Source organism: Geospiza fortis, unplaced genomic scaffold (genome assembly GCF_000277835.1).
Source record: "Geospiza fortis unplaced genomic scaffold, GeoFor_1.0 scaffold237, whole genome shotgun sequence".
Taxonomy (NCBI): Eukaryota; Metazoa; Chordata; class Aves; order Passeriformes; family Thraupidae; genus Geospiza; species Geospiza fortis.
The window spans coordinates 7,154,706-7,177,408 of NW_005054319.1; the positions used below are offsets into that span (position 1 = coordinate 7,154,706).

Here is a 22,703-nt window from a genome sequence, read left to right on the forward strand (position 1 = left end):
CATGGAAACAGTTATTGTATTAATCACCAAATCACTGGTGAAATGGATAACAAAACTTGGATAGTGAGTAGTCACACCAACCACTCTATAAACCTCACGGAGTTTCTGAAGGGCTGCAAATAGATTCTTCTCCTCACAGCCTGGGACCTGTCTCTGCCTGCCCACACAGAATCCAAGTAGCAGACAGTGAAAGAGTCATAAAACTCTAGGCCTGGACCAGACAAGTACTTAAAAATATAACTTAACTTGACATAAGTATTTAAATCTTATTAAATTAATTAATCTTATGGTGACTTGGTTTTCTAAGTTGGTGTCAGTATGGCTGTATCTGCACAAAACTGTAGGCTTCTAAGGGTGTTTAGAGGTGTGATATTTTTAGCCTTGGGGTATTTCATATATTTCTTAACTTTCTACCAAAAGACCTTTGCACTGAAAAGTCTTGTAAGTTCTGTTAAAATCTCTAATCATTGTAAATTCTAAGTTTATAAACCATGACAGTGCATGCAAAGTCAGATTCCAAAATACCTTTCTCATTTTTAAAAAGCTGATGCATTTGCTATGGCAAAATGATTTCTGGTCCAGTGGGCTACATTCTGTCCCTGGGATGCATACACAGATTTTTTAATTGAGCTCATTTTGTGTGAATGTATCAAAAACTGGGAGCTGGGTAAGTGTTCAGTGGCAGGTGCTGCCATTTTAACTCTAAAGCTGTGGCAGACTTGGAGCTAACTCAGATGAAGTTGTGCTGCCAGCAAGAGTGGACTTTGTAAAATATTGTTGAACAAGAGAACATTTCTTCCCTTTAGTGAAGAGTTGAATATAAAAGCACTCCAGACTCATCCCTTCTTTCTACAGTACTTCCCCTGTGCAGCACAGCTGTCTTCTAAGGTAACTATCTGCAAGTAATCCATTGCATACATCACTGCAAAGTAGACTTGTCTAATATGTTAGAAGTCAAGCTGCTTCATTTCTAGTACTAGTATCTCTAACATGTTTTATTACTGAGGCTGTTCCTGTTTTTAAAGATGTTAACCATTCCAGTCTTTTCTTTTCTTTTTTTTTTTTTTAATTTAATGGGAACCTGAAAAGGTAAATTATGATATGAGTGAAGCAAAAGGCAAACTCTACCTCAGGATGGAAAAAAGGGATTTCAACATTTCAGCAAAGCTAACTTTGACTGGAAGCAGCTACACCAATGCCATTGAGGTGGCACAGACCATGGCCCAGGTTGGTACCATCCACTGCCAGCAAAGGCAGGCTGTGACAGGAGGGCACTCAGGGGGTGGCTGCCAAGCAGGGAAGGACAAAAGCAGCTCCTGCTGTGTGAGGTGTTTTGCCCTTGATTTCTCCAGTAGCATGAGCAAACATTTGACTGTGGATTAGTTTGAGTTTATATTTGTTTGCTCCTATAGATGGAGCACTCATATAGGATTTATAGGAAATAAGAAAAATAATGTGCTACAAACTGAACCAGTTTTTGCAATGCAGGTGCCACACATTTGTTTCTCTAAATAAGAAAAGACATCACAAATACCTGTTGTTGTTTGTGCTATCTGCTGGATTTATTCTGTAATAGTGGAACTCTTGATGTTAGGTTTATTCTGTGAGATAAAAGAAAATCAAACTGAATAATAATCAAAGACTGTTGTAAAGGGAATACTTGGTTGTTTATATATGTTCCATTATTTGCAAAATGAAGAAATGAAGACAAATAGAAATGAGTAGTTGCTTGTACAAGAGCAGTGGGCTTAGAGTATCATTGTACTACACCTTTAAAAACACATTCCTATAGACCCCACAGGACTTTGGGGTACCAAAATTACACTCAGGTTTTACTCTCTCAGAGAACTTGGGGTTTAATGTTTGCCCTCTTTTATTTTTAGTTAAAAATTCTTCCGAGACAACTTATGTTTATGACAATTTACCAAAAAGGCAACAGAACTCATCTGCTGAGGCACATTGCCCTGTGGGATGGCAAAGAGATAAAGCTAACAGGCACTTACACTGGACTCTTCCCAAAGCTGCCTGGAGGCCATGGCATTCAGGGTAGGTTTCTCAAGTCTTTTACAAGTGTTCAAAGCAGACTATAAATAAACTACATAAATCTGATTTCAAAATGCATGTCCAAAGGGTTTCAATCCTGGTTTCAATTTAGGGCTTCTAAGGTCTCATTTGCTTTAAATTCATTATAGGGTCTGGCTGTTAAAAACATCCACTTCAGAATTCTCTTTCTGCTTTGTGAATATGGAACATAAAACTTCAGTACTGGGTGCTGAAGGGAGCACTGGTCACACTGGCTGCTACCTTGAGGTGTTAAATCCTTATGTTGAGACTTTATGATCTGAAAATAGAGAAGATAACTGCACTTACCTGTTCGAGTGTTGTAAGCTGTTCCTCTTCCAGCGTAAGGCCATCTCAGTTTCACACAGATTATTTCCCTGGTGGTTGTTGCTGAGGTTGTTCTGGGTGTAGCTGTCAGTCTTTTGCAGGTAACCACTGTTCTGCTGGTAAATTGAGAGAGAGTTCTGTTCTCACATTTCCTCGTGTTGAGCAGACATCAGCACACTGAATTCCTTGTGGCTGCTGGGTACGGGAGTGTGTGTGAGCAGAGATGTTTCCCTGGGAGCCAAGGGATGTCCTGCTGCCTGCGGGAAAATGTCCTGGGAAGGGTCATGATTCCTGGTGGGAAATGTTACTTGTTTGTTTTCCTTGTAGTGGAACTTCTCCATCCTCTCTCCATCCCTTTTCCACGGCATGCCTGGGCCAACTTATATGTGAAACATTCAGCACGCAGTCACCAGGATGTCCTTACTGTCATTTGGAATGAGAAGGACAAGGTACAGTGGCCCAGAGCAAATAAATGTCAGGAGGGTATCAAGAGATTTTTTGGTGTTTTGTTTTTTGGGGTTTTTTTTTGGGTTTTTTTTTGGTTTTTTTAATTAAAAAAGGCACTAAGCAAGCCAGGGAACCTGACTATAAGGCAACCTATCCTCCTTCTTGGATGTATAAAAAGTTCTGACTGTGAAAGCTGAATAGCTGATATTCTTGTAGGAAGTATTTTCAGGCCATAGGATTTTTTTGTTTGCAGTAACCCCACACCTTGCTGCTTAACCAAAGGTAAGGAAATGCATCAGCTTCAAAGCACTGCGTAAAGGCCTCTGAGAGTAGGCGGGAAGAACAGCACAAATGTCATGCTTAAAGGAGCTTATGGACAAAGAAATAAAATCTAAGACAAGTGAGCAAGTGTGAACATTAGTGGAGATTGAGAAGGATGAAGAACTCATTGCATGGGTATAATACTGGATTTACCCACACAGAAGAGGACACATACCTTGCTTAGCATTTTCACCCTTATTGATGCAGTCACAGCTCTTTTGTATTTTGCTCTTTCACTCTCCTCCTTACTAGCAAGACTGACAAATGTGGAACAGTTGAAATCAGTCTCTGTTTTCATAAAGTCATCACTATTTTTTTAAAAATATAAGGGCTGAAAAAGACAGAACTCGGAGAACATAGGGTAGGTTGGTTTCCAGATATGGTCAAGTGGGGACACTTTCCTGACTTGCTGCTAACTGTGCTATCTTGATATGTACATCTGAAATGCAGCACCTTGGCTGAGTATTGCATTATTTTCTGAAAAATGGAAAGATAGAATACAGTGTATAAAGTATGCTACCACACATAAACATAAATGTGCCTGCAAAGAGCACAGAATTTTTTGATTTCTTTAATAAGTGTTAAAATTCCAAAATTTACTTTAGCAATTGTATAGAATGTATCTTTTACTACTTCTTAAATTACCACAACTATTAAAATCCCACCACTATCTAAATTACCACAAAAATATTTTGATCTCAATAACATAGCAGAATTTAGTTCCTGATGAAGCAAATGCTTTTTCTTGTGCTTTAACTTTGCAAGCTGTGTCCAATGATTCTGTGGCAGTGCAGCCTGCAGTGCCTAAAGATGAGATCAAAATTAAGCTTCAACAAACTTAAGCATTGTTCATTATTTTAGTAAAACACAGAGAGTAGTTCTGCCTTGAGCTGTGCTATGCAGGGAATTCAAGCAGCAAAAATTGTCCTAATTTTACCATTAATTTGCCTCACTTCTTCAGAAAGGACTTTACTGTGCATGCAATTCATCTGAGGACAAGGTACAGGGAAATCTTACTCGATGCATGTTTGAAGTCAATATGTGAGAGGTGTTTTATTTCACAAGTTCCTTTTCCATCTGTTCATGTGGATCAGATATCAGTGTCATCTTCTCTGAAGATTGGAAGGCACCGGACAAGCTACAGAGCCACTGTTTCCCACCCATTTAATTACACTCTGAAGGAACTGGAGGTGAATTCCCTGTCAGAAAGAAGGGGCAGAAAGTACAACCAGCAGGTGAGATCATGAGGCTGGGCTGCAAAACACAGAGCTGTGATACTGCATTGACTGTGAGTGTGCCTTTCATCCCTGAGAACTGCAGAACCAGGAATCATCCTGAAAAATGTAAAGAGCACTGAGTGCTGTTATCTCCTTGTGTCCAAACCACAGCACTATTTCCTAGCCAATAGTCTTGCACTTTTAGTATTGACCCATTTTGGATGAGAGGAACTCCAAGTGCCCAGGAACCTGCCAAGCAATGAAAATGAGGCAATTTTTGTCCATGAAGCAATGAACAAACTCCTAGTCTGCACATAAAAGAAAAACAAAACAAAAAAACAACCTCACAATAAAACCAAACCAGAAACCCTTTGATACCCCTGTGAAGAAAATATAAATTTTTAGATTGTATAGGAAATTGCAACAGAAATGTGAAAATGTGCAAGACTAGAAAGGCTTTAAACTATAGTTGTGAAATGTACTTGCAAAGGATATACAGGGAAAAAGAGGAGGAGGAACTCCACAAATCATCATGCCAGATCAAATGCTACAGTATAATTGTTGTCTGACAATGCACAACACTCAGTAGGTTCCAGAACCATATTCAGAGGAATAAATTCTCTTGTAGGGTCATTATTGCAGTTGTGCCATTGGTTGCTTGGCATGACAGACCCCAGACAGCTTCCAGAGAGGGTGACAAAGCCTCTCATGGCCTTGGCTGTAGAAGTGCAGCTTCCCTGGGTTTGTCTCAGGCCCGGAGCTTCCAGACCACTGAGTTGCACAGAGTCTGAACATGGCTCTGTGGCAGCTTCCACAGTGGCTCTGTTTGCCTCCACTACATGGGGATCATTCTGCTGGTTCTAGCTTGCTGCTGGACAAATCCTTCTCTGCTTTCAGCTGCAGGTCTCAGGGAATGCTGGGCAGCCTGCTCACCTCCAGCTGGGGCTGGAGGATAAATCCAAGATGGACATCACTGCCTGGGGTGGCTGTGTGACACTCTCTGCAGGCCAGGTATGAGTCTTTCATCCCTTGGAAGGGATGAGCGTAGCTGAATTTCTGTGTTTGATCCTCACAGAATGAGTTTTTTTTTCTACACTAGTTACCATAGGAAAGCCTTGAAGTCAACCTTTTTGTGTCTCAGAGGAAGAAAAATAAATGCTGTGAAAAATTCTGTTTCATGTTGCCAGACATGGTTGTACTTGGGCTGCAGCTTTCCCTCAGAACAGAGCTGTCAACCCCTTAGGTTTCCTGGCAGAGACTGAAGCGGGATTTCATGGGCACAGACCATCCAGGGTTCTCACAGGGTGTGTTTTTGCCCAGGAAGCCTACTGCCCAAGGATATACTGAACACTTTTTAAAACAATTACTTATATGTGTCAATTTTTTCCACTTTTCCAGTTTCAGAGAATATTAAGCATGGAACACCTGCATGCATGTGGGTCTCTAGAGCAAAGACCAACATTGTTTAATGAATACCTAGATCTGAAGTGGGATGACAAAAAATTCAAACACAATTTCACATATGAGGTAAGAGAAGGCAATTGTATCTGTTGACTTACCATTTTTATGGTGAGAAGCTGTTCTCAGTAAATAAGGAATTATTTTGGTTTTAGATGTAATGTAGAGTGGATTTTAAGAATAGTATCATTATTTCACTTCACCTCTTACATTTTTCTCTACACTGGAAGAAAGCTAAATGGAGCATAGTTAAGAAGGAAAGGGTTCTTCCAAGCTAGAGGCCTCACCTGTGCTCTAAATTTGCAAAACTTGTAGGATGGGGACTGGTAACAAGGCTGATAAGCCAAAACATTGTCAAATGGAAATGTTATATTCTAGAAATGTTACATTAAAATCCTGAAACTACTGGAATAACAAAACCAGCCCAGGGATGGGATGAGTGGGCTCCAAGGAGTGTCTAAGATCTTGCTTTGTTTTCTTGGTTCATTGCAGAGAAATCAACTCTTGCATCCTGATAAGTTTCAGCTAGAAGCTGTTCTGGAAAATATTTTCCTGACCCCATGTGCCAAACAGAAGATTCTGGGTAAAATAGAAACAAACTACTACTCTTGCCTGGATTACTATTCGAGCTTTGAGTTCTGTGACCTTCCAAATGTAAGTCTGACTTAAACACACTGAACCTATTTCAGTTTAAATGTAATTACTCATTTGGAGTCTTAGTTTTCCTCAGCTGCAACTCTTCAGCAGACTTAACATACTTCTGTAGCTTAAATAAACAAACAGTGTCATTTGATGGACTGAGACAGAAAGGTTCTGTTTGCTACTATAGTGTATACTATAGGTCCTTTTATGGTTATAAACTCTCACTTCCTCCATGTTCTTTCTTTTCTGTTCCTCTTTCAGAGGTATCTTAATTTTATGTTTCTGGAGAATACCAAAACAGGCTCATAAGTGATCAAAAAGGAGACTAGAGAGGAGTAAAAGTGCTTTCCTTCCCCTGTGGGTAAACGTCTGCTGGTTTTTATGATTGCTCTGCTGGTAGTGATGGATTTTTGAACCATAATGTAACCTTGTTTTTCTATTGCACACATAAAGCAAAGGCCCACATAAAGCAAGAACAGTTTAATAATCTTCCTTAGGTGCATGCTGGTCCTCAGAGTTGCTTGTAGACACTCACATGGAACTTGGAACCTGCAATAAATGTCTCTCTCCAGTTCCCAGTGGCTGAAACACATCTTGGCTTCCTTATTTAGTGTCAGAGCAGCTCATGCTCTGTTAACAACAGAAAAATTTTTTCCCAGACCAAGTTGTGATAGAACCTGTTTACAATGCATAGGATGTATATACATGTCACTCCAAAAGCAGGTACCTCTGTACTTTTGGATCATTCTCTTCAAAGGTATCATGGTTTAAGCCCAGCTGGAAATTAAGCACCACAGCCACTCATTCAACCCCCTCTCTCTCTACCCTCTCCCTGTGGAATGGGGAGGACAATCAAAAGTAAAACTTGTATGTTGAGATAAGAACAGTTTAATAATTGAAAACAAAGTAAAATACAATAATAATAGTTACTACTACTATTGAAAAGGAAAAAAAACTAAATGAAGTGATGCACAAAAAAATTGCTCATCACCCTTTGATCAGTGCCAGACCCCCCCTTCCCAAACCCAGGTTTGTCTCTTCCAGGTAACTCCCTGCAGTTTATGTCCTGGACATTATGTTCTGTGGGGTGGAAAATCCCTTTGGCCATGTTGGGGCATCTGTCCCAGGTGGGTTTTTGTGCACCTCCTCACTGTCAGAGCAGGAGAGACACACACACAAAAAATTCCTTGACTTAGGATAAACAACTGAGCAAAACCAAAACATCAGTGTGTAACCAACCCCATTCCCATTCCAAATCCCAAACTATACCAGCGGTTGGGAAGAAATTAACTCTATCCCAGTAGAAACACAATAATACTCACCTCACTTCCCATGTATCCCCAATTTTATCAAAGTTTGGCTAGAGTGGCTGAGAAGTGTAGGAGCAAGAAACATTGGACATTTTAACGAAATACAGTTCTCTGCAGCTGTTCCTCTGGTCTTGGGGTGTAATCACTGAAATGCTTTGTTAGAGCACAGAAACTGAAGATGTAATGAAGACAATGCTGTGAGGAGCAGGGAGATGTGCTGATTTCTGAAACTACAAGTTTTGTTTGTAGTGTAATTTCATGAGAATGCTGTACAACTTCTTACTACTCAAAGCAGAGCCCATTTGTTTGGAAGAATTTGGAAGCTTTAACACCTTTTTTGTGCATACACAGGTAATTGTTTTATCTGGAAAGCACCAACTCAACAAAGATGACATCATTTTGCAGTCAGAGGGCAGATTCCACCTTGCTGATCATGGGAGAGATGAGGGGTTGATTGGAATATCCATAAAGAATCAGAGCACTGCTGATGTGAAGAACTATTCTCTGGAAATTGAAGTGAGTTTCTATTTTATTTTACTGGCACTGGGGTTTGGTTTTCAAAGGCCTGCTGCCATGTATTTCCCAAAGAGATCAGGTGCAGGCAGTGACTGTAAAACAGCAGCAACACAAAACACTCCTGGTTCCTGTAGTGCTGTCTAAAGGAGCAGCTAGGCAGGGTCCAGGCAGTGTGGCCGACAGACAAAGGAAGGCACCAATATGAGTTCTCTGTAGAGCTGTCACAAATAAAGCAAATGTGTTCCTAGTGGAGTGTTTCCTTCTTCGTTTTTCTCTCCTCTCCCCCTAGTTTTGCATTTATTTTTAATTTCCTGTGAAATTAAAATGGTGGAGAGGCAGATGGAGACAACAGAGTGAGGCAAGAAACTAATGGGGTTGGCACCATCCAAACTCTTCATTAGTAGGAATGTAGGTAGTCAGGCACTAACTGAGATAATACATCATCCCTTGACAAAATTATGATGATGATTTAATTAGTAACAAATACTAAATTATTTTTCCATTCCTCTCTCTTTAGAGACAAGGGAGATAAAATGATTATCAGCTGCTCTGCATGAGCTTGCTTCATTCTGTGTTTTGGAATAAATGGCACAAATCAGCAGCTTCACAGAGAACTGACTGGGACATTATGTTTCTTTCATTGCTTCCATTAAAGTTTTGTCCACAAGTCTTGTACTATCCAATCATTCAGCTCCTGGGTCGATCACTCTGATGCTTGTGCCTCTCTCAGTGTAACTCCTGCATAGTGCACAAGCATTGGGAAACATTTCCCTCACCACTTACCCTTTTGTGGGAAGCACTGATATTTGAGCACCGTCTCTGAATGATCATTAATTCTGTGTGGTGGCTTTGAATAAATGTTTTTTCTTTATGGCTGCAGTTAAGAGCCTTTGAAGATATTTGGCTAGGCCTGGCAGGAACTGCTGCTTCCTCATCTGTCCAGAGCCAAATCCTGGTGGAGGGGATTATTGATCAGAAAGAGAAAGTAAAAGTAGCTGCTTCAAAAGGAAAGGAGTGTTTTCAGTACTACATGGGGTATTTGCAAGGTATGTATCTCTCTGACCATGCTCTCAGCCACAGGACTTTGTTTTAGGTCATCCTGCAAACACAAACACCAGGGAGCTGGACTTGATGATCCTGCTGGGTCCTTTCCAGCTGGAGCTATTCTGCAGCTCCCAGTGTCATTGCTGTGAAGAGACAGGAAGAAAGTCGTGTCTCTAGCACTGAGCTACTCATCTCATTCAAGCTATGGTCTTTCAGATAAAGAAAAGCCGAAGTTTAAAATTTGTTAATTAAATTAAAGTTTGGGACACATTTTTGTATGATTACAATAGATGGTAACAAAAGATTAATTTCCTCTTGATTTAACCATCTTAAAGTTTTCTGCCTTGTTTAAAATAATAATTCCAAATTCAATAAAGGAAATGAGAGAGGCACCCCCATAGACTGACTGTACCACATGCTGGAATAGCAGTGTGAACTGGGATGTGTGCAGTCAGTCTCACAGCAGTCAGCTCTGACTGACAACAGAGAGGAAAAAAAGGCTGTTGTTTCAAGTTATGCCTGAATTTTGGATAAGTGAGGTGAAATGAGCTGCAAGAGGTGGGGCTCATCCACATTTCAGCTACAGTTAGAGTTGGGTGCAAATCAAATAGGTTTGGTGCTATCCCAGTTGTCTCAAACTCATGTTGCTGACAATCCCAGCCCTTGTTTCACTTATGGATTTGCTATTCCACATTTCTGCATGGGAGTTTCTCTCAGGTTCATGTCCTCACCTGTATAAGCTGTGATGTTTTTGAGATTAGGACCATTAGTTTGTGAATCACTGAAGTCAGAAGTTTGTAGCAATGACTCAACTCAGCTCTCTCAACCCAGATCTACATGCACCTGGCCAACCACTTGTTTATGCTCATCAGCGCTTCTGTAGAAACGACTTGTGTGTGGTGGGTGGAACTGACAGGCTTTCATTTAAGGGCTGAGCAGTTTTGAAACATCTGCAACAAAGGACACTAAAGTAGAAAAAAAGGCCTTGTAAATCAGTGTGACCGAGAGATTTAGATTTACGTTAATCCAGTGCTTCCTTTGCAGTAGCAAATCTGTCTATGTAATTCATTAACAAGCCACACAGAAGAGATCAAATCCTGACGCTGATCTAATTGTCTCTTGTTTATCTCTTCTGTTTTTAGTTTTTACCTCCACACCTAACACACTTAAGCCCTGATTGATCACCTAAGTAATTAAAAACTGGCTTTGAAACAATGTCTGTCAATGTTGTTCCTGTAAATGAAGGTTCTTTTTTCATTCCTTAAGGGGATTTGGAAGAAGGAGTGGAAGTCAGTGCTTGTTGTGATGGGAAACAGATGGCTGCCATTAACACCTATCTCAGCATCAACGGTAAAAGGCAGGAAAACGTGGGACAAGTAACTGTAGCAGCTGCTAATGGAAGCTTGAGTTTTCTGGCCCGTGGATGTGGGGATCCAGTTCTTAGGGCTGAGGTGAGACCCTTGAGTGGCTGTTAACTGCAGCGTGATTTTCCCAGAATTTTATTTGTTATTTTGATGAAGCACCTTCCATGCAGGCAAGTTTGGTGAGTAACCAGGCAAAATTATGTAATGTTTTAATTATTTTTACGTTGATGTGAGAAGTTACTACGGTGAGAACTAAGAAATTCAGCCAGGTCTAGAGGTAGAAAATACAGGACCCTGTTCTAACGGGTGGATCCTCTGAGGACGGTAAGTAAATAAAGTGAGAGCAGCAGTAACTGCTCAGCCTGTTGGTTACAAAACTAATGATCAGAATCCTGAACGTACTTTCACTTTTATTAGGGTAGGGTTTCACATACTCTCTACTTGGGGAAAGCTTTTTGCTTTTTACCGTTTCTCTTTTCTGTTCCCTTGTCTGCATTGAATAATGCAGAAGTAGTTTTCCCAAGGAAATCTGAGGCCACTGTGGGTGTTTGCCGGCCTGTGAACTAGTACAAACTTTGAATTATTTGGATCCAGCACAAGCAATTTTAAGTAATGAATTCAAGGTTTTAACAATCTTCTCACAGAACAAGTTTAATGAAATTGGGAGCCTTTTGAAAGCCAAACTGAATGAGAAGATAAAGAAGTTTGACGGATACCTGTGGAGATTCAGGCGATCAGTAAGTATCTGTACATGATCTGTGAAAATACCATGAAGGGTTCATGCAGTGTTAGTTAAACATCATTAATTGCCTGCAGCTGTTTTGTTTTGCTCAAACATTTCAGTAATTACTCCTGTGCTGACCTGTACACAGAGACAAAAAGCGTTTAATGGTGGAGATCGTGTATCTCTGCACCAACGCTGCGGAGTCAGAATTGCCTTGCAGTGAAGTCAAAGCTTTGCTTGAGATCACTGTTTTTAAATTGCTTCTTTTTTGGAACCACTGTAGGTGCAGCATGTTGGTTTCCTGTCTGAAGCAGCTGGCTGGCCTTCAATGGCCTTGCAAAGGGCAGCAGGATTCCTGCACAGTGGGGCTACAGCTGTCACCCAGGTGTGGAAGCAAAGTGGAATTGGGCACATTCTGAGAAGCAGGATCCCACTTTACCTGGAAAAAATTCAAGATGTTGTCCAGCAAATGCAGAATGAATTACAAAGTAAGCAAAATGAAGCAAAGCAAGAAGAGGGACAATGTCAGTGCAGGGCAAACCAAACTTCAGTGTAAATATAAAACATACTGAACAGCACAAAGGTTTCTATTTTGATCTAGCAAGAAGTGCTGACCTTGGCTCTTAGTGTACAGAGTGGGAGCCTTGATGCAATAAGCTCTAAGAAGGCTCTCTGTGAGCACCTTTCTAATGAAATCAGTGCTGAGGCTCCATCTGGGTCACAGGAGGCTGGGTTCAATTGGATGAGAAGAGTCTTTAATTCCTAAGCTGAAGTATTTCTGCTAACAGTTCCCTGGCAAGCCTTTCCTCCCAAAGGGCTGTTCATATCCCTCCTTGAGTTTTTAATGGTTGTACTAAATGGATTTCACTTGATCTGTTTTTTTCCAAGCCTATCCAGTAGCCACTAATTCACTGTTCAGCTGGAATGTGGCCCATACTGAAACCTTTGAGAAGTGTGGTCAGCTGGAATTATCTGCGAGAACCTTCAGTTCTCACAAGGGTAAAACCTCATTTGGGGCCACTTAGCTCTAGGCTACTCCCTCTCAAAAGTTGAATTTGGTTGATATACCATGCTTGAAATCAGTTGAGACCAAACTGTCCCGTTGCTCAGCAGCAGTGTATTTATAAGGGGTCAGGGTCAGACCTAAATTGCTCTTTCAGTTCACAGTGCAATGTGCCTGACTGCCATGGAAACACAGCTGCCTCTGCTACTTTTCTGTGCTCTCCCTTCACTTCTGCTGCAAGTTGGGTGGAAACAAACAAGCAAACAGCCACTTTGTACCAAACCAGCTAAGGTTTTTGTCTCATTATTGTGCTTGCTTCAGAGCCATTAGCAACCTTGAAAGATGCCTACTACGATGTAACCTTGAAGCCACTGGATGAAGTCTGGAAAGAAAAGACAGAAGAGCACATGAATAAAATCCTGGCTTTCTTACCCAAGATTGTAAAAGACATGTGGCTAATGAAACCAATTCAGATAGCATTAAAGGTTGTGAAAGCAGGCTTGGATATGGTTGGTATAACTCCATTCTCCATTTCTAATTCAAGGCCTAATTTAAGTCTCAGCTTTGAACTATAGATACACAAAAATAGTTAACTATTTTTGTTTATGGAAATAATGTAGTTGTCTTTCCACATAATAAGCTTGTGCACAGCTGATTTACTGTTCTTGCAATATTTGTCCTGCTTTGAAAGAGTACTTTTCCAGCTAGAGGATAAGTTGTTTTACTAGTTCTGGTTGGAATCACAGCAGCAGTAATCTGTCATTCATGTAGCTTCTACTTTTCTTGCATAAAGAGGAGAAATTGTGATTAAAATAAACAGTGTACAAATAAATCTGGGCTCTTCTAGTTGAAATGAAAAGCATAAAAGATACATCATGAGGTTAATTTATATTATTAAAGATACCAGTCCTTTCTAAACTACTGAAGCACATTAACTTGGTGAAGCATTGCTACACTTTAAGTCATGTTACTTAGGAGGAATATATTTCTGTCCACTGGTGTTGTGACTAGAGTCTGTCCTCTGGATATTATTAACCTCTACATGACAAGATGCTGTCAGACAGGAGACAAATGCAAGAGACACTGAAGTGGTATTTTGCATTTCTTCATTTAAAACTCATTTGCAAGTACTGACCCTGCCCTGAAGTCACACTGAAATTGCTTTTATAATCTGTGACTCTCCAACAGGCTACCCAGCAGGTGCTCAGGTGGGCAGAGGCCACGTTTTCCAGAGCTGTGAGCAAGATCCGGAAGCCCTTGCTGAACCTGTACAGTTTTTCACCCAGGTAACTGGTGGTTTTACAGGATCCCTGCTCTGGGCAGTGTTCTAAAAGGATGTGTGCATAGTTACTCTTTCTGTCAGTGAGCAGCTGAGGGTTCTGGACAGCCACCCAGCCACTCTTTGCTTTGGTCACATAACATCCTAATGTTTATTTCTGTGGGCTGCCAGACCCACTGTGTTTGAAAGGAGCTACTGGGCAGCAAACAGGATATCAGTAACTGGTAACTGGCCTGAGGTGACCTGGGGAAGTGCATCTCCTGGCCAGAGGAGGGTTGTGTTCTGCTGTTCTAACCAGACTACAGTTCTTATGAATATTTCACTTCATCATTTCTAATAATAAAACAACAGCATTTCATCAGTTCAGCAGATAAGGGGTGTTGTCTTTGTATTCTGCAGGAACTGTTCAGTGGCAGGGAAGCTGCCTGTACTACCTAAAGCAGACCTGTCCCTGCAGCTGGCAAATGTTACCACTTACCTCATTGGAGAAAAATTGATGAGGCCTCTGCAAGACCTCTACAATCTCAACATCCTTGCAGAGTACTATAGAATCAAAAGGAGGATGATGGAGAGCCCCTTTGAATGTAAGCCCTTTCAAAGTGCTACTTTGTTTTGTACCTGGGTCTGTATCCACTTATTACTGTATTCTAAAAATTGTATCTGGAATAGGAGTTTACATAGAGATGGTCACTAATTAATAATTTTCTTATAAACTTACATACAGTCTTTCTTGTAAGATAGTGCTGGTAATGTGTAAGATCAACATTCTGGGCAAAGCTGGCATGCAGTAACACTGCTCTACTTAATATTCATGCAAATTTTGTAACTCTCTACACCTCCTACTCTTGAGAGACTAGAAACAGCAGGTGGTATTTATCTGCCTTATCCATATGCTCTTGTGAGCTGATACTATGGTTCACTGCCACTCTCACCTGCTGGCTCTCTGTCCTGGCACAGAGGCTTGGAAACTGGTGACTTCACCTCTGCTGCCTCTAGGATGAGCAAGCTCAACCCTACCAAAACTTCATCCACAGTACAGTCTGTAAAAGTATTGCTAAATGCTAAAGGAATGCACTAACAGTCCCAACTGTCCCTTAGAGACAATGGCTTTTCCAGAAATCCCTTTTTAATGGTTTCCTCCCAGTACAGAGAGACCCAACAAAGGGCTGTGAAAGGAGCTCCTAGTGACCCAATAATCTGAGTCATCTGTCAGCAGGGTTTCCTGGATTGCAGCTGTATGATGCACTGATTTGGAAGGGTCATTTTTGGAGACAATTTTTGAGAATTAATATTCTTGTGTTTTCTGCATAAGAATGTATAATGTGTGTGTGTTTATAAATATGACTGTCAAGTAGTACAATGACAAATCAAGATTAGCTCTGAATCCCAGTTCAAGTTTATCAGAGTTTTATGGCACTCAGGTAAATCTCAAACAAAAACAAAATCATTAAATTGTTTTGTTTCTGAGAAGAGGGTGTTTTTTTGCAGAGCAATTACATTGTAACTAATTAAAATGTAAGTGTAGTAATGTCACTGTAATAATAAGTTGAGAAATTATTTTAAGAGTATGACAGCAAGAAGCTGTGTGGGTTGCAGTATGTGCAGCATTTACTGCTCTGTGGAAAACTCACTGATGTTTCTTCTGAAATACCATTCTCCAGATCATGCTATGATAGTTGGGAGCAAGCATCTTGTGACTTTTGATGGAAAAATGTATGATTTGGCATCAAAGTGCAGTGTACTTCTTGCAAAGGATTTTGTTCACAGTGCTTTCACTGTGATACTAAATGAGGAAACGAGGAACTCAAGATCACTGTATGTGGAGATGAATCAGACTGCGATCACTATCTACCCACGACTAAAGGTAGGAAGATCAAGTCAAACATTTTTCATTTTTGGCAAAAATTTTCTTCAGCTGACAAAAAAAGTTTTTTAAATATTAATGCTCAAAATATAGATCAGAAGCACTCTCAGCCAATGGCTTTAAAGTAACAGTTTCTTAAAAAGAAAATACCTCTCCAAAACAAAACCAGTTTAACTCAAAGCCTGCCTCTGCTCTCTGTATATGACAGAAACTTTTCAACTTCCCTCTGACATGGTCTAAGAGAATGGCACTAAGAGGGACACTGTGCTTTTTGCTCTTTCAGAAGTTTAACACAGCCCTGTTCTTATTCCCTCATTCTGGGCTAAGTTGGCCTCATTACCTGCAAATCCAGTGTGCTTGCCTGTGACTGAACTTTCACTCTGACAGGTTTGAAACTGCATTTTCATTTTAAAACAGATATCCATGATGTATAACTTCTCCTTTACGGAAGAGAACTGCCAAGTCTTGGATCAATCCCTTGAAAACAGCACCATGAATTCAAGGCAAGGAATCAACAAAATAGAAGTATCTGATCAGAAAGGAGTTTCTGTCTCTTGTGACTTTCAGTATGATCTCTGTACTGTCACTCTGGCTGGGTGGCACCATGGTGAGCATCAATCATACAGCTGTTGTCAGCTGTTAGTCATTTTGCTATCTCTCTGAATTATCTGTATTACTGGTAGTACCAGCATCTGTGCTTTCACTTTTTTCCCCCTCTTCACTTACAGACACCCTGGAAATGGCCCTAGGCATTCCCAGTAATTGCCAAATAGAGCATGGAATGCACCATTCCAGGGAGAAGAGCAGGTTATGGGTTACTGTCGATTCAATGCTATAAAGCAGACAGAAATCAGAGGCAGAGGTACTGCAGTCAGCCCAGCCCCAAAACCTGGCTGAAATCTGCTCTAGAGCAGGCTTAGCTTGTCAGACCTTCAAGACAACTACAGAGGGAGGCCCAAAACCTCAGAGAGTTTTTTGTATACTTGGAATGCATTCATGTGGCATCCACACTATTCTGAAAGTCACCCTCCAAAGATTAGCAGAGAATGGATGTGATGCTGTGATGTGCTCAGGAGCCCATGAGCAGCTGAGACAGATGGCAATGCAGGCTGGGCAGCTCTTCATCAATAGAGCTGAACCTGCTGGACAGAATAATCAGAGCCCAGAGACAGCTGCTGTGATATTCCTGCACCTAATCCTGAAAATTCCCATTTTACTCCATTTCAATTTTCCCCCAGGTGTTTCAGCTGGGCTTTTTGGTACCAATGATAATGAAGCTGGAAATGAATGGATGGTGCCTAATGGTTCCTTCACTGACAACGTGAAAGAGTTCACCCAGAGCTGGCAGGTAAGGAGCTGAGGGGCTCCTGTGTGCAGGGCTGCTGCCAGAGGGCACTGTCTGACACGCTGGGCTGGCTTAGATGAACCAAAGCTCGAGAGTGAAAACAGAAGCACACTGCATCGTTCTGCTGTGTCTAACCAGGGAAAAGGCTGCACATATTTGCTAAAAACTGTTCAAGAAATCCCTACAAATAGGCATTGAATGTTTTTGGCCTAGGTGGTAAGGTAAAACATAGAAGTGGCTGTTGTTGATTTTAGAAGAAACTGATATTGGAGCTAAGTATCCTTGATGTTTTCCTCCTTAGAGCACCTTCTCCTCGAATGCAAGGACAGGTGCTACTAGGTCTGGGCCAGATCTGTATGTTCATCACTGAAGTTTTCTTTAGAGCTGTTAGTTCTAGCTGGGTATGTTGAGCCTCTTAATTTTCTTTGTTCTTCATGCTTTACATCTCATCAATAAACAAAACTTTAGAAACAAATCTCTAAGTATTTGAAAGTAAATTTGTTCTCCATCCTCACACCACTAAGTATTCAGACCTTTCTGGAAGGTTACCTGCTGCTGTCAGTTACTGACTTGCATAAAAAGACTCCTATAACTATCATAAATAAATGTTGTAACAATTTTATACCAGTAACATTATAGCTCTGCTTAATTAATGTATTCTGTCATCAGCTGCAAATCATCTAAATACACAAATGTGCAGTTGTACAGAACCATTTGTGATTGCAACCTACCAAAAAAAGTAGCCTTACATGCTCTCAAGCCATGTTGACAGGATCCTCTAAATCCCTTCCAAATCTGATTTTAAGAATCTATTACCAAAAAGAAAAGGAACCAGCATCTTACTACCACAAAGATTTTGTGACTCTTCCATTTATGCTGTCTCACAGATGTCTGAGTTCTGGGAGGAGAAATCTCATTTTCAGCTTTATGTTGGTACTTCACTGTAAAAGAGAGAATTGCTACAAGTATCTTCTTGCTGTTGCAGAGATACAGTTAATGAGCTTGCAGCCTATGTTTATGTTAATAATGGGGCAGGATCCCAATGTGACTGGCCATAGGCACAATTTTCTTTATTGCTACAAATATTAACTTCTAATATACTCATAAAAATGCAAAACTCCCCAGACATTGAACAAAAGAATCAATGAAAAGCAATAAATAAGAAACTTGGGGTCATACAGAAGCAGGGCAGTCCCGAGTGCCCTTTAGGGGCAGAATGGCTGCACTTGCACTATTGATTGGAAGGGCTCACACTGAACTGTGAACTCTGACTGCAACTTGTTCCCAGGAGCTTTATCACAGCCTTTGTCATGCACTGACCCTGCAAAGGACGTCAGCAGAGCTCCACCAGGACAGGGCCAAGGCTGCACAACAGGAAGGGACTGAGTGCCTGACTCCTGCAGGATGAGGGTTAGCACAGAGTAAACTACCAGCTCATTTTCCTTAGCAAGTAAAGTAACTACAGTTTACACTTGCTTAAAGAACTTCTTGGTGGTGAGGTTTTAGTGTTCTTTTTTTTCAAGCCACCTTTACCTATGAATAATCCAGCAAGGGTATGAAGTTTTTTCCTCCATGAGAAAGATCTAGTAAAAGCACAACTTTGACCTGTCAGATCTACATAAAAGAGAACTAGCCAACTACCTGCTATGTCAGCAACTACACACCAAAATCCTTCAGTGAACAACCGAATCAATAGCAAAAGGAAATGAGATCTAATCTGTGAGGTGCCTCTCAACCTTAATGAACAATAAACATTAGAGCAGGGTACTGAGCTGCCCATATCATCCTTCAAACCAGCTCCCACTGGAAATCTGAAGAACTCATCCTACCCTGATGTATGCAAAAAAACCCCAAAATACACCAACTTCAGTAATTCTGTTTTCCCAGGTGAATAAGTGCAGTCTTGTACAGAAGAAAGAGAAGCCATGCCCAATTACAGCTAAGCAAAACATCTGCAAAGTGTTCTTTGAAGAACCACATTCACTTCTTAGGAACTGCTTCAAAGTTGTAAGTAGAACTTCAGCCAGAAGCAATGTCTCAATTATGTGTCATACTTCCAAGGAGGTCACATAACCATTGCAAGGATACAAAAGTTTAGTTGCAGAGAACTTTAGAAGTAATCAAAACAGCAATCCAGACAGAAAAAAAAAGTCTTTTTATCACCATAAATTGAGGTTTTTGACATCCACAGAGTAGTGGCATGACTGCACTGCTCTTTAGGATACAGATCTAGAATTTGGAAACAGAAATAACTTCCTCACCATTAGGAAGGAAATAAAGGTTTATGCATGGTCCTAACCAGGCAGGGGGGAGGGGACACAACCCAAACCTCTGGGTTTTCCTGCAGGTCCCCCCTAACCCCTCCCTTTGTGCCCAGGTGGAGCCCGAGCCATTCTACACCATGTGCACACAGGACACTTGTGACTCCCCAGCCCTGGGGGCTGCCTGCAGCTTAGCAGCAGCTTTTGTTCATTTGTGCAACCGGAATTTTGTCCCTGTGGAAATCCCTCCACAGTGGTAAGTTTCATTTCTTTTACCACCCTGAATATTCTGACTGCATTGCTCCAGTACTTACATGTCTGTAATTCAAGAACACATGAGAAAATAAAACTAATGAACCTGACTGTGGCCATGAGCAAAACTTATCCTATTCCCAGAAATGTTCTTCTTGCCTCTTGGCTACCTCCCCTTCCTGCTGTTCACTCACGAGCACACCAGAGCCCATCCACTGCACACTCTCTACTTACTGCCTTTCTTATTTTGTCCTCATGTGCTGTGTGACAGGGGCAGAAGGATAGCTGCAGAATACTGTGTGATGTCCCCATGAGTTCCTCCTCTTGGATGCTGTGTCTGCTTCCATCTTTTTTTGGTCTGAATAATTTATTTGGATTCATATTAACAACAATACATATACAGACACAAAATACTCAGGGACTTATTTTTGTACTTTTTAGTATCTAATAATGAAATTTAGATATCTTTTCAACCAAGAATATCCACATTATCAATACTTGTGTTTTAATGCAGCTGTCATCCAGACTGCATTGTTAACTGGATTCCTGGAATATAGCCAAGGAAGATGAAAACCCTGAATAGAGCAGTAGCACTTGCTTGAAGTTTTTGTAATTACAATCCCTTCCCACTTCTGTAGTTATTGTGCCAATTTGTGCACTCCAAAAGTGACTGGAGCCATGGGTGCTGCTAACTGGAGATCCATTATTGATACTCTTGCCCAAGTAGTAACTCACTGAATTTTTACAAGACTGCACTGGAAACATTTACAACAAATAAATGGCAGCATCATGCAGAAGAGCTAATTACGCTTTTGCTTGAAACAAAGCACTTGGGTCTTAGCTCCAGCAGTTACAAAAACCCTTCAACATATAAATATGAAATACAGAGACAAATTTTGTTAAATCTGAGTTGACAGAATATTCAGCTGAAAATAAAAAGTTTTAGAATAGCTTGGTAGCTGAATGATTGCAGTCAGCTAGTGCTGCTAGTTTGCATTATCCCATTTCTGAGGAAAAGGATTGGAATGAAGGTGGACCACAAGCTCAGTTAACAAGAACATGCTAAAAAAGAAGCAAAATACATTGGGGATGTACACATGAATCAACATATTGAAGACAAGAAATACTTTTTATCTATTTAGCTTATTTCATATATCCAGTTTTGGACACCATGTTTTACTTGTGAACCAGTTGAGAACAGTCCTGGGGAAAAAATGGAAGGGTTGAGGAAAGACATGAGTTAAATCTCTAAACATGTAAACACTCTAAAGAGAAGGAAGTTGAACAGACGAAACTAAGGGAGAATTAGGTCTGACACAGTGAAAGAGTCTGTAATGGTTGAGTTAACACACACACAGTAACTGATAACCAGCAACAGTCATGACAGCAAAACAGAAAGTGGCTGTCAGCAGAAACAACCTCTGCACTATTTCCTAGAAATTCATGCTTGTCAAGGATCTTCCACTGAAATAGCTGAACTACTCAGACCTCATAAACTTTAGAAATAATCCTGCCCTTTTCCTCCTAAATGTGAATTTATCAAACATGAGAGAACCGTACATCTTTATTTCAGTTTAGAGATCTAAGATAAAACTGCATCTAAAATGCTGGAGTACTTTCCCCACAGGGTTTTGATGTCATAAATATATCTGATGCTATTTTCCCTTCAGAGATTTTTTTGTATTTCACTGTAAGGAGAGCTTGCATTACATGTAATTTGTACTTATCACTTACCTGGAGTTCATCTCTTCTTCATTTCAGCTCGAGCCAGTTCTGAATGGCAGATAGCAGCCCTGAAGATGGAAGAACCCTTTCAGCACCCAAAACAGAACAGTTATTTTAGGCAGACAAGCTAGAAGCAAGAACAGGGAGAGAAGAGTATAAGTGTGAATGCATTAGTGTTAACTGTGAATATAGTGAAGTATGTATGGTACAAAAGGAAAGCTTTCCACCCAGAACCCCTGAGGGCAAGAGGAATTATTTCAGTATATTGACAAGAAAGTATAATCAACCAGAAGAAAGCTGACAGGAAAGTATCAGTTACTCTAAAAAAATTCTCCCATTCGGTGGCAAAATTGCCTCTCCACAAGCCTTGAACCATAGCACAAACACACTGGAAAGCTGAGAAAAGCTCTCTTCCAGCTCAGATTAGTACAAGTGGACTACTTTGTAAAAGCAGCATCATCAGCTTAGAGTCAGCAGAGATGCTGACTTCTTTTTTCTCCAGAAATGAAACTCCAGCATTCAGTGGTTCTGGAGAAAGTTATCTATCTTTTCCAGGGAAGTGCTCCAACACACAAGAAGGCTAAGATATAAATATGATGGGTAAATAATGGAAAGCAGTTAATAATTTTCTCATTTTTATGCTGGTTGCTTTTTTCCTTATTAATGTACACATTATTAAATGATAAACAGCATTCTTGGTTTCTGTGCACCAGTTTCACATTTTCCCTTTGTGTTTTTAGAAACCCCTTGTCAGCAGTCAGTTGATGTGTTGGGAAAAGGTGACCAATATCTACCCTACCCATCAAGTAACCTTAGGGTGTTATTGCTGCTGTTCTGTGAGTGTCTCACACATAATGAATCCTTTCCTGGATTGTAGGTCACTTGATTTAAAAATTGCATCACCTTTCTCCACACAGTGCCTGGAATGCAGCTATTCCCTGGTGAAAGGTAACACTGCAAATGCAATGTTTGCGTAATATGCAAACATTGAAATAATGGTGTTTTGTACTATGACATCATGCTAATAAACATTTGACTGCCTTATTTTTAGGCTGGAGTACATTTTTATTGATTATTTGTAACAACAAAGTTGCACTCACCTCTGTAGAGAGTTGGCACTGGCTGGGTTTGGCTCAAAGAAAAAGCAAGCAGCTGCCTCTTAGCTCATGTATGCTGCTTGCAGCTGCACTCGCTTTCTGAACACTTCTCTCTAGCTTAATACAAATTAAAACATGTTCCTACACTAGTCAGGAAAAAATCCTGCAATTTTTAGGATTCCCACACACATCAGATGCTAGGAATCAAATCTTCCTCTGTAAGAATTTTATACCTGCACCTTTGTAAAAAGCCAAAATTGTATGAAATATTTCTAGAAGTTACAGAATATTTATACTAGTTACTGATTAAAAAACCACATCATTTTCTCCCCAGTCACTGAATGTCACTTCACTCCCCAGCTAAGCACACCAAGCATCTCTGAAAAATGTCCTGTGGTGACAGTTTCAGAAACAAAGAAAAATATCAGCAAGCAGAGGAAAAGATT

The 22,703-nt window shown here is 40.5% G+C and overlaps 1 protein-coding gene across 1 annotated transcript in view; it reads left to right on the forward strand.

Moving 5' to 3' along the window:
* LOC102040547 overlaps positions 1-22,284 on the forward strand; it is a 72,123-nt gene extending 49,839 nt beyond the window's left edge. The window contains exons 53-74 of the mRNA XM_031056575.1: positions 807-888; positions 1,090-1,227; positions 1,884-2,046; positions 2,716-2,837; positions 4,251-4,391; positions 5,271-5,384; positions 5,772-5,900; positions 6,324-6,485; positions 8,135-8,299; positions 9,180-9,345; positions 10,610-10,794; positions 11,352-11,444; positions 11,715-11,919; positions 12,756-12,943; positions 13,623-13,720; positions 14,113-14,297; positions 15,375-15,577; positions 15,995-16,184; positions 16,816-16,925; positions 18,810-18,929; positions 19,300-19,439; positions 21,197-22,284. Of these exons, the coding sequence (XP_030912435.1) occupies positions 807-888; positions 1,090-1,227; positions 1,884-2,046; positions 2,716-2,837; positions 4,251-4,391; positions 5,271-5,384; positions 5,772-5,900; positions 6,324-6,485; positions 8,135-8,299; positions 9,180-9,345; positions 10,610-10,794; positions 11,352-11,444; positions 11,715-11,919; positions 12,756-12,943; positions 13,623-13,720; positions 14,113-14,297; positions 15,375-15,577; positions 15,995-16,184; positions 16,816-16,925; positions 18,810-18,929; positions 19,300-19,439; positions 21,197-21,212 (3,115 nt within the window). The 3' untranslated portion in view covers positions 21,213-22,284. The remainder of the gene's footprint in view (positions 1-806; positions 889-1,089; positions 1,228-1,883; positions 2,047-2,715; positions 2,838-4,250; positions 4,392-5,270; positions 5,385-5,771; positions 5,901-6,323; positions 6,486-8,134; positions 8,300-9,179; positions 9,346-10,609; positions 10,795-11,351; positions 11,445-11,714; positions 11,920-12,755; positions 12,944-13,622; positions 13,721-14,112; positions 14,298-15,374; positions 15,578-15,994; positions 16,185-16,815; positions 16,926-18,809; positions 18,930-19,299; positions 19,440-21,196) is intronic.
* Positions 22,285-22,703: the final 419 nt, after the last annotated feature.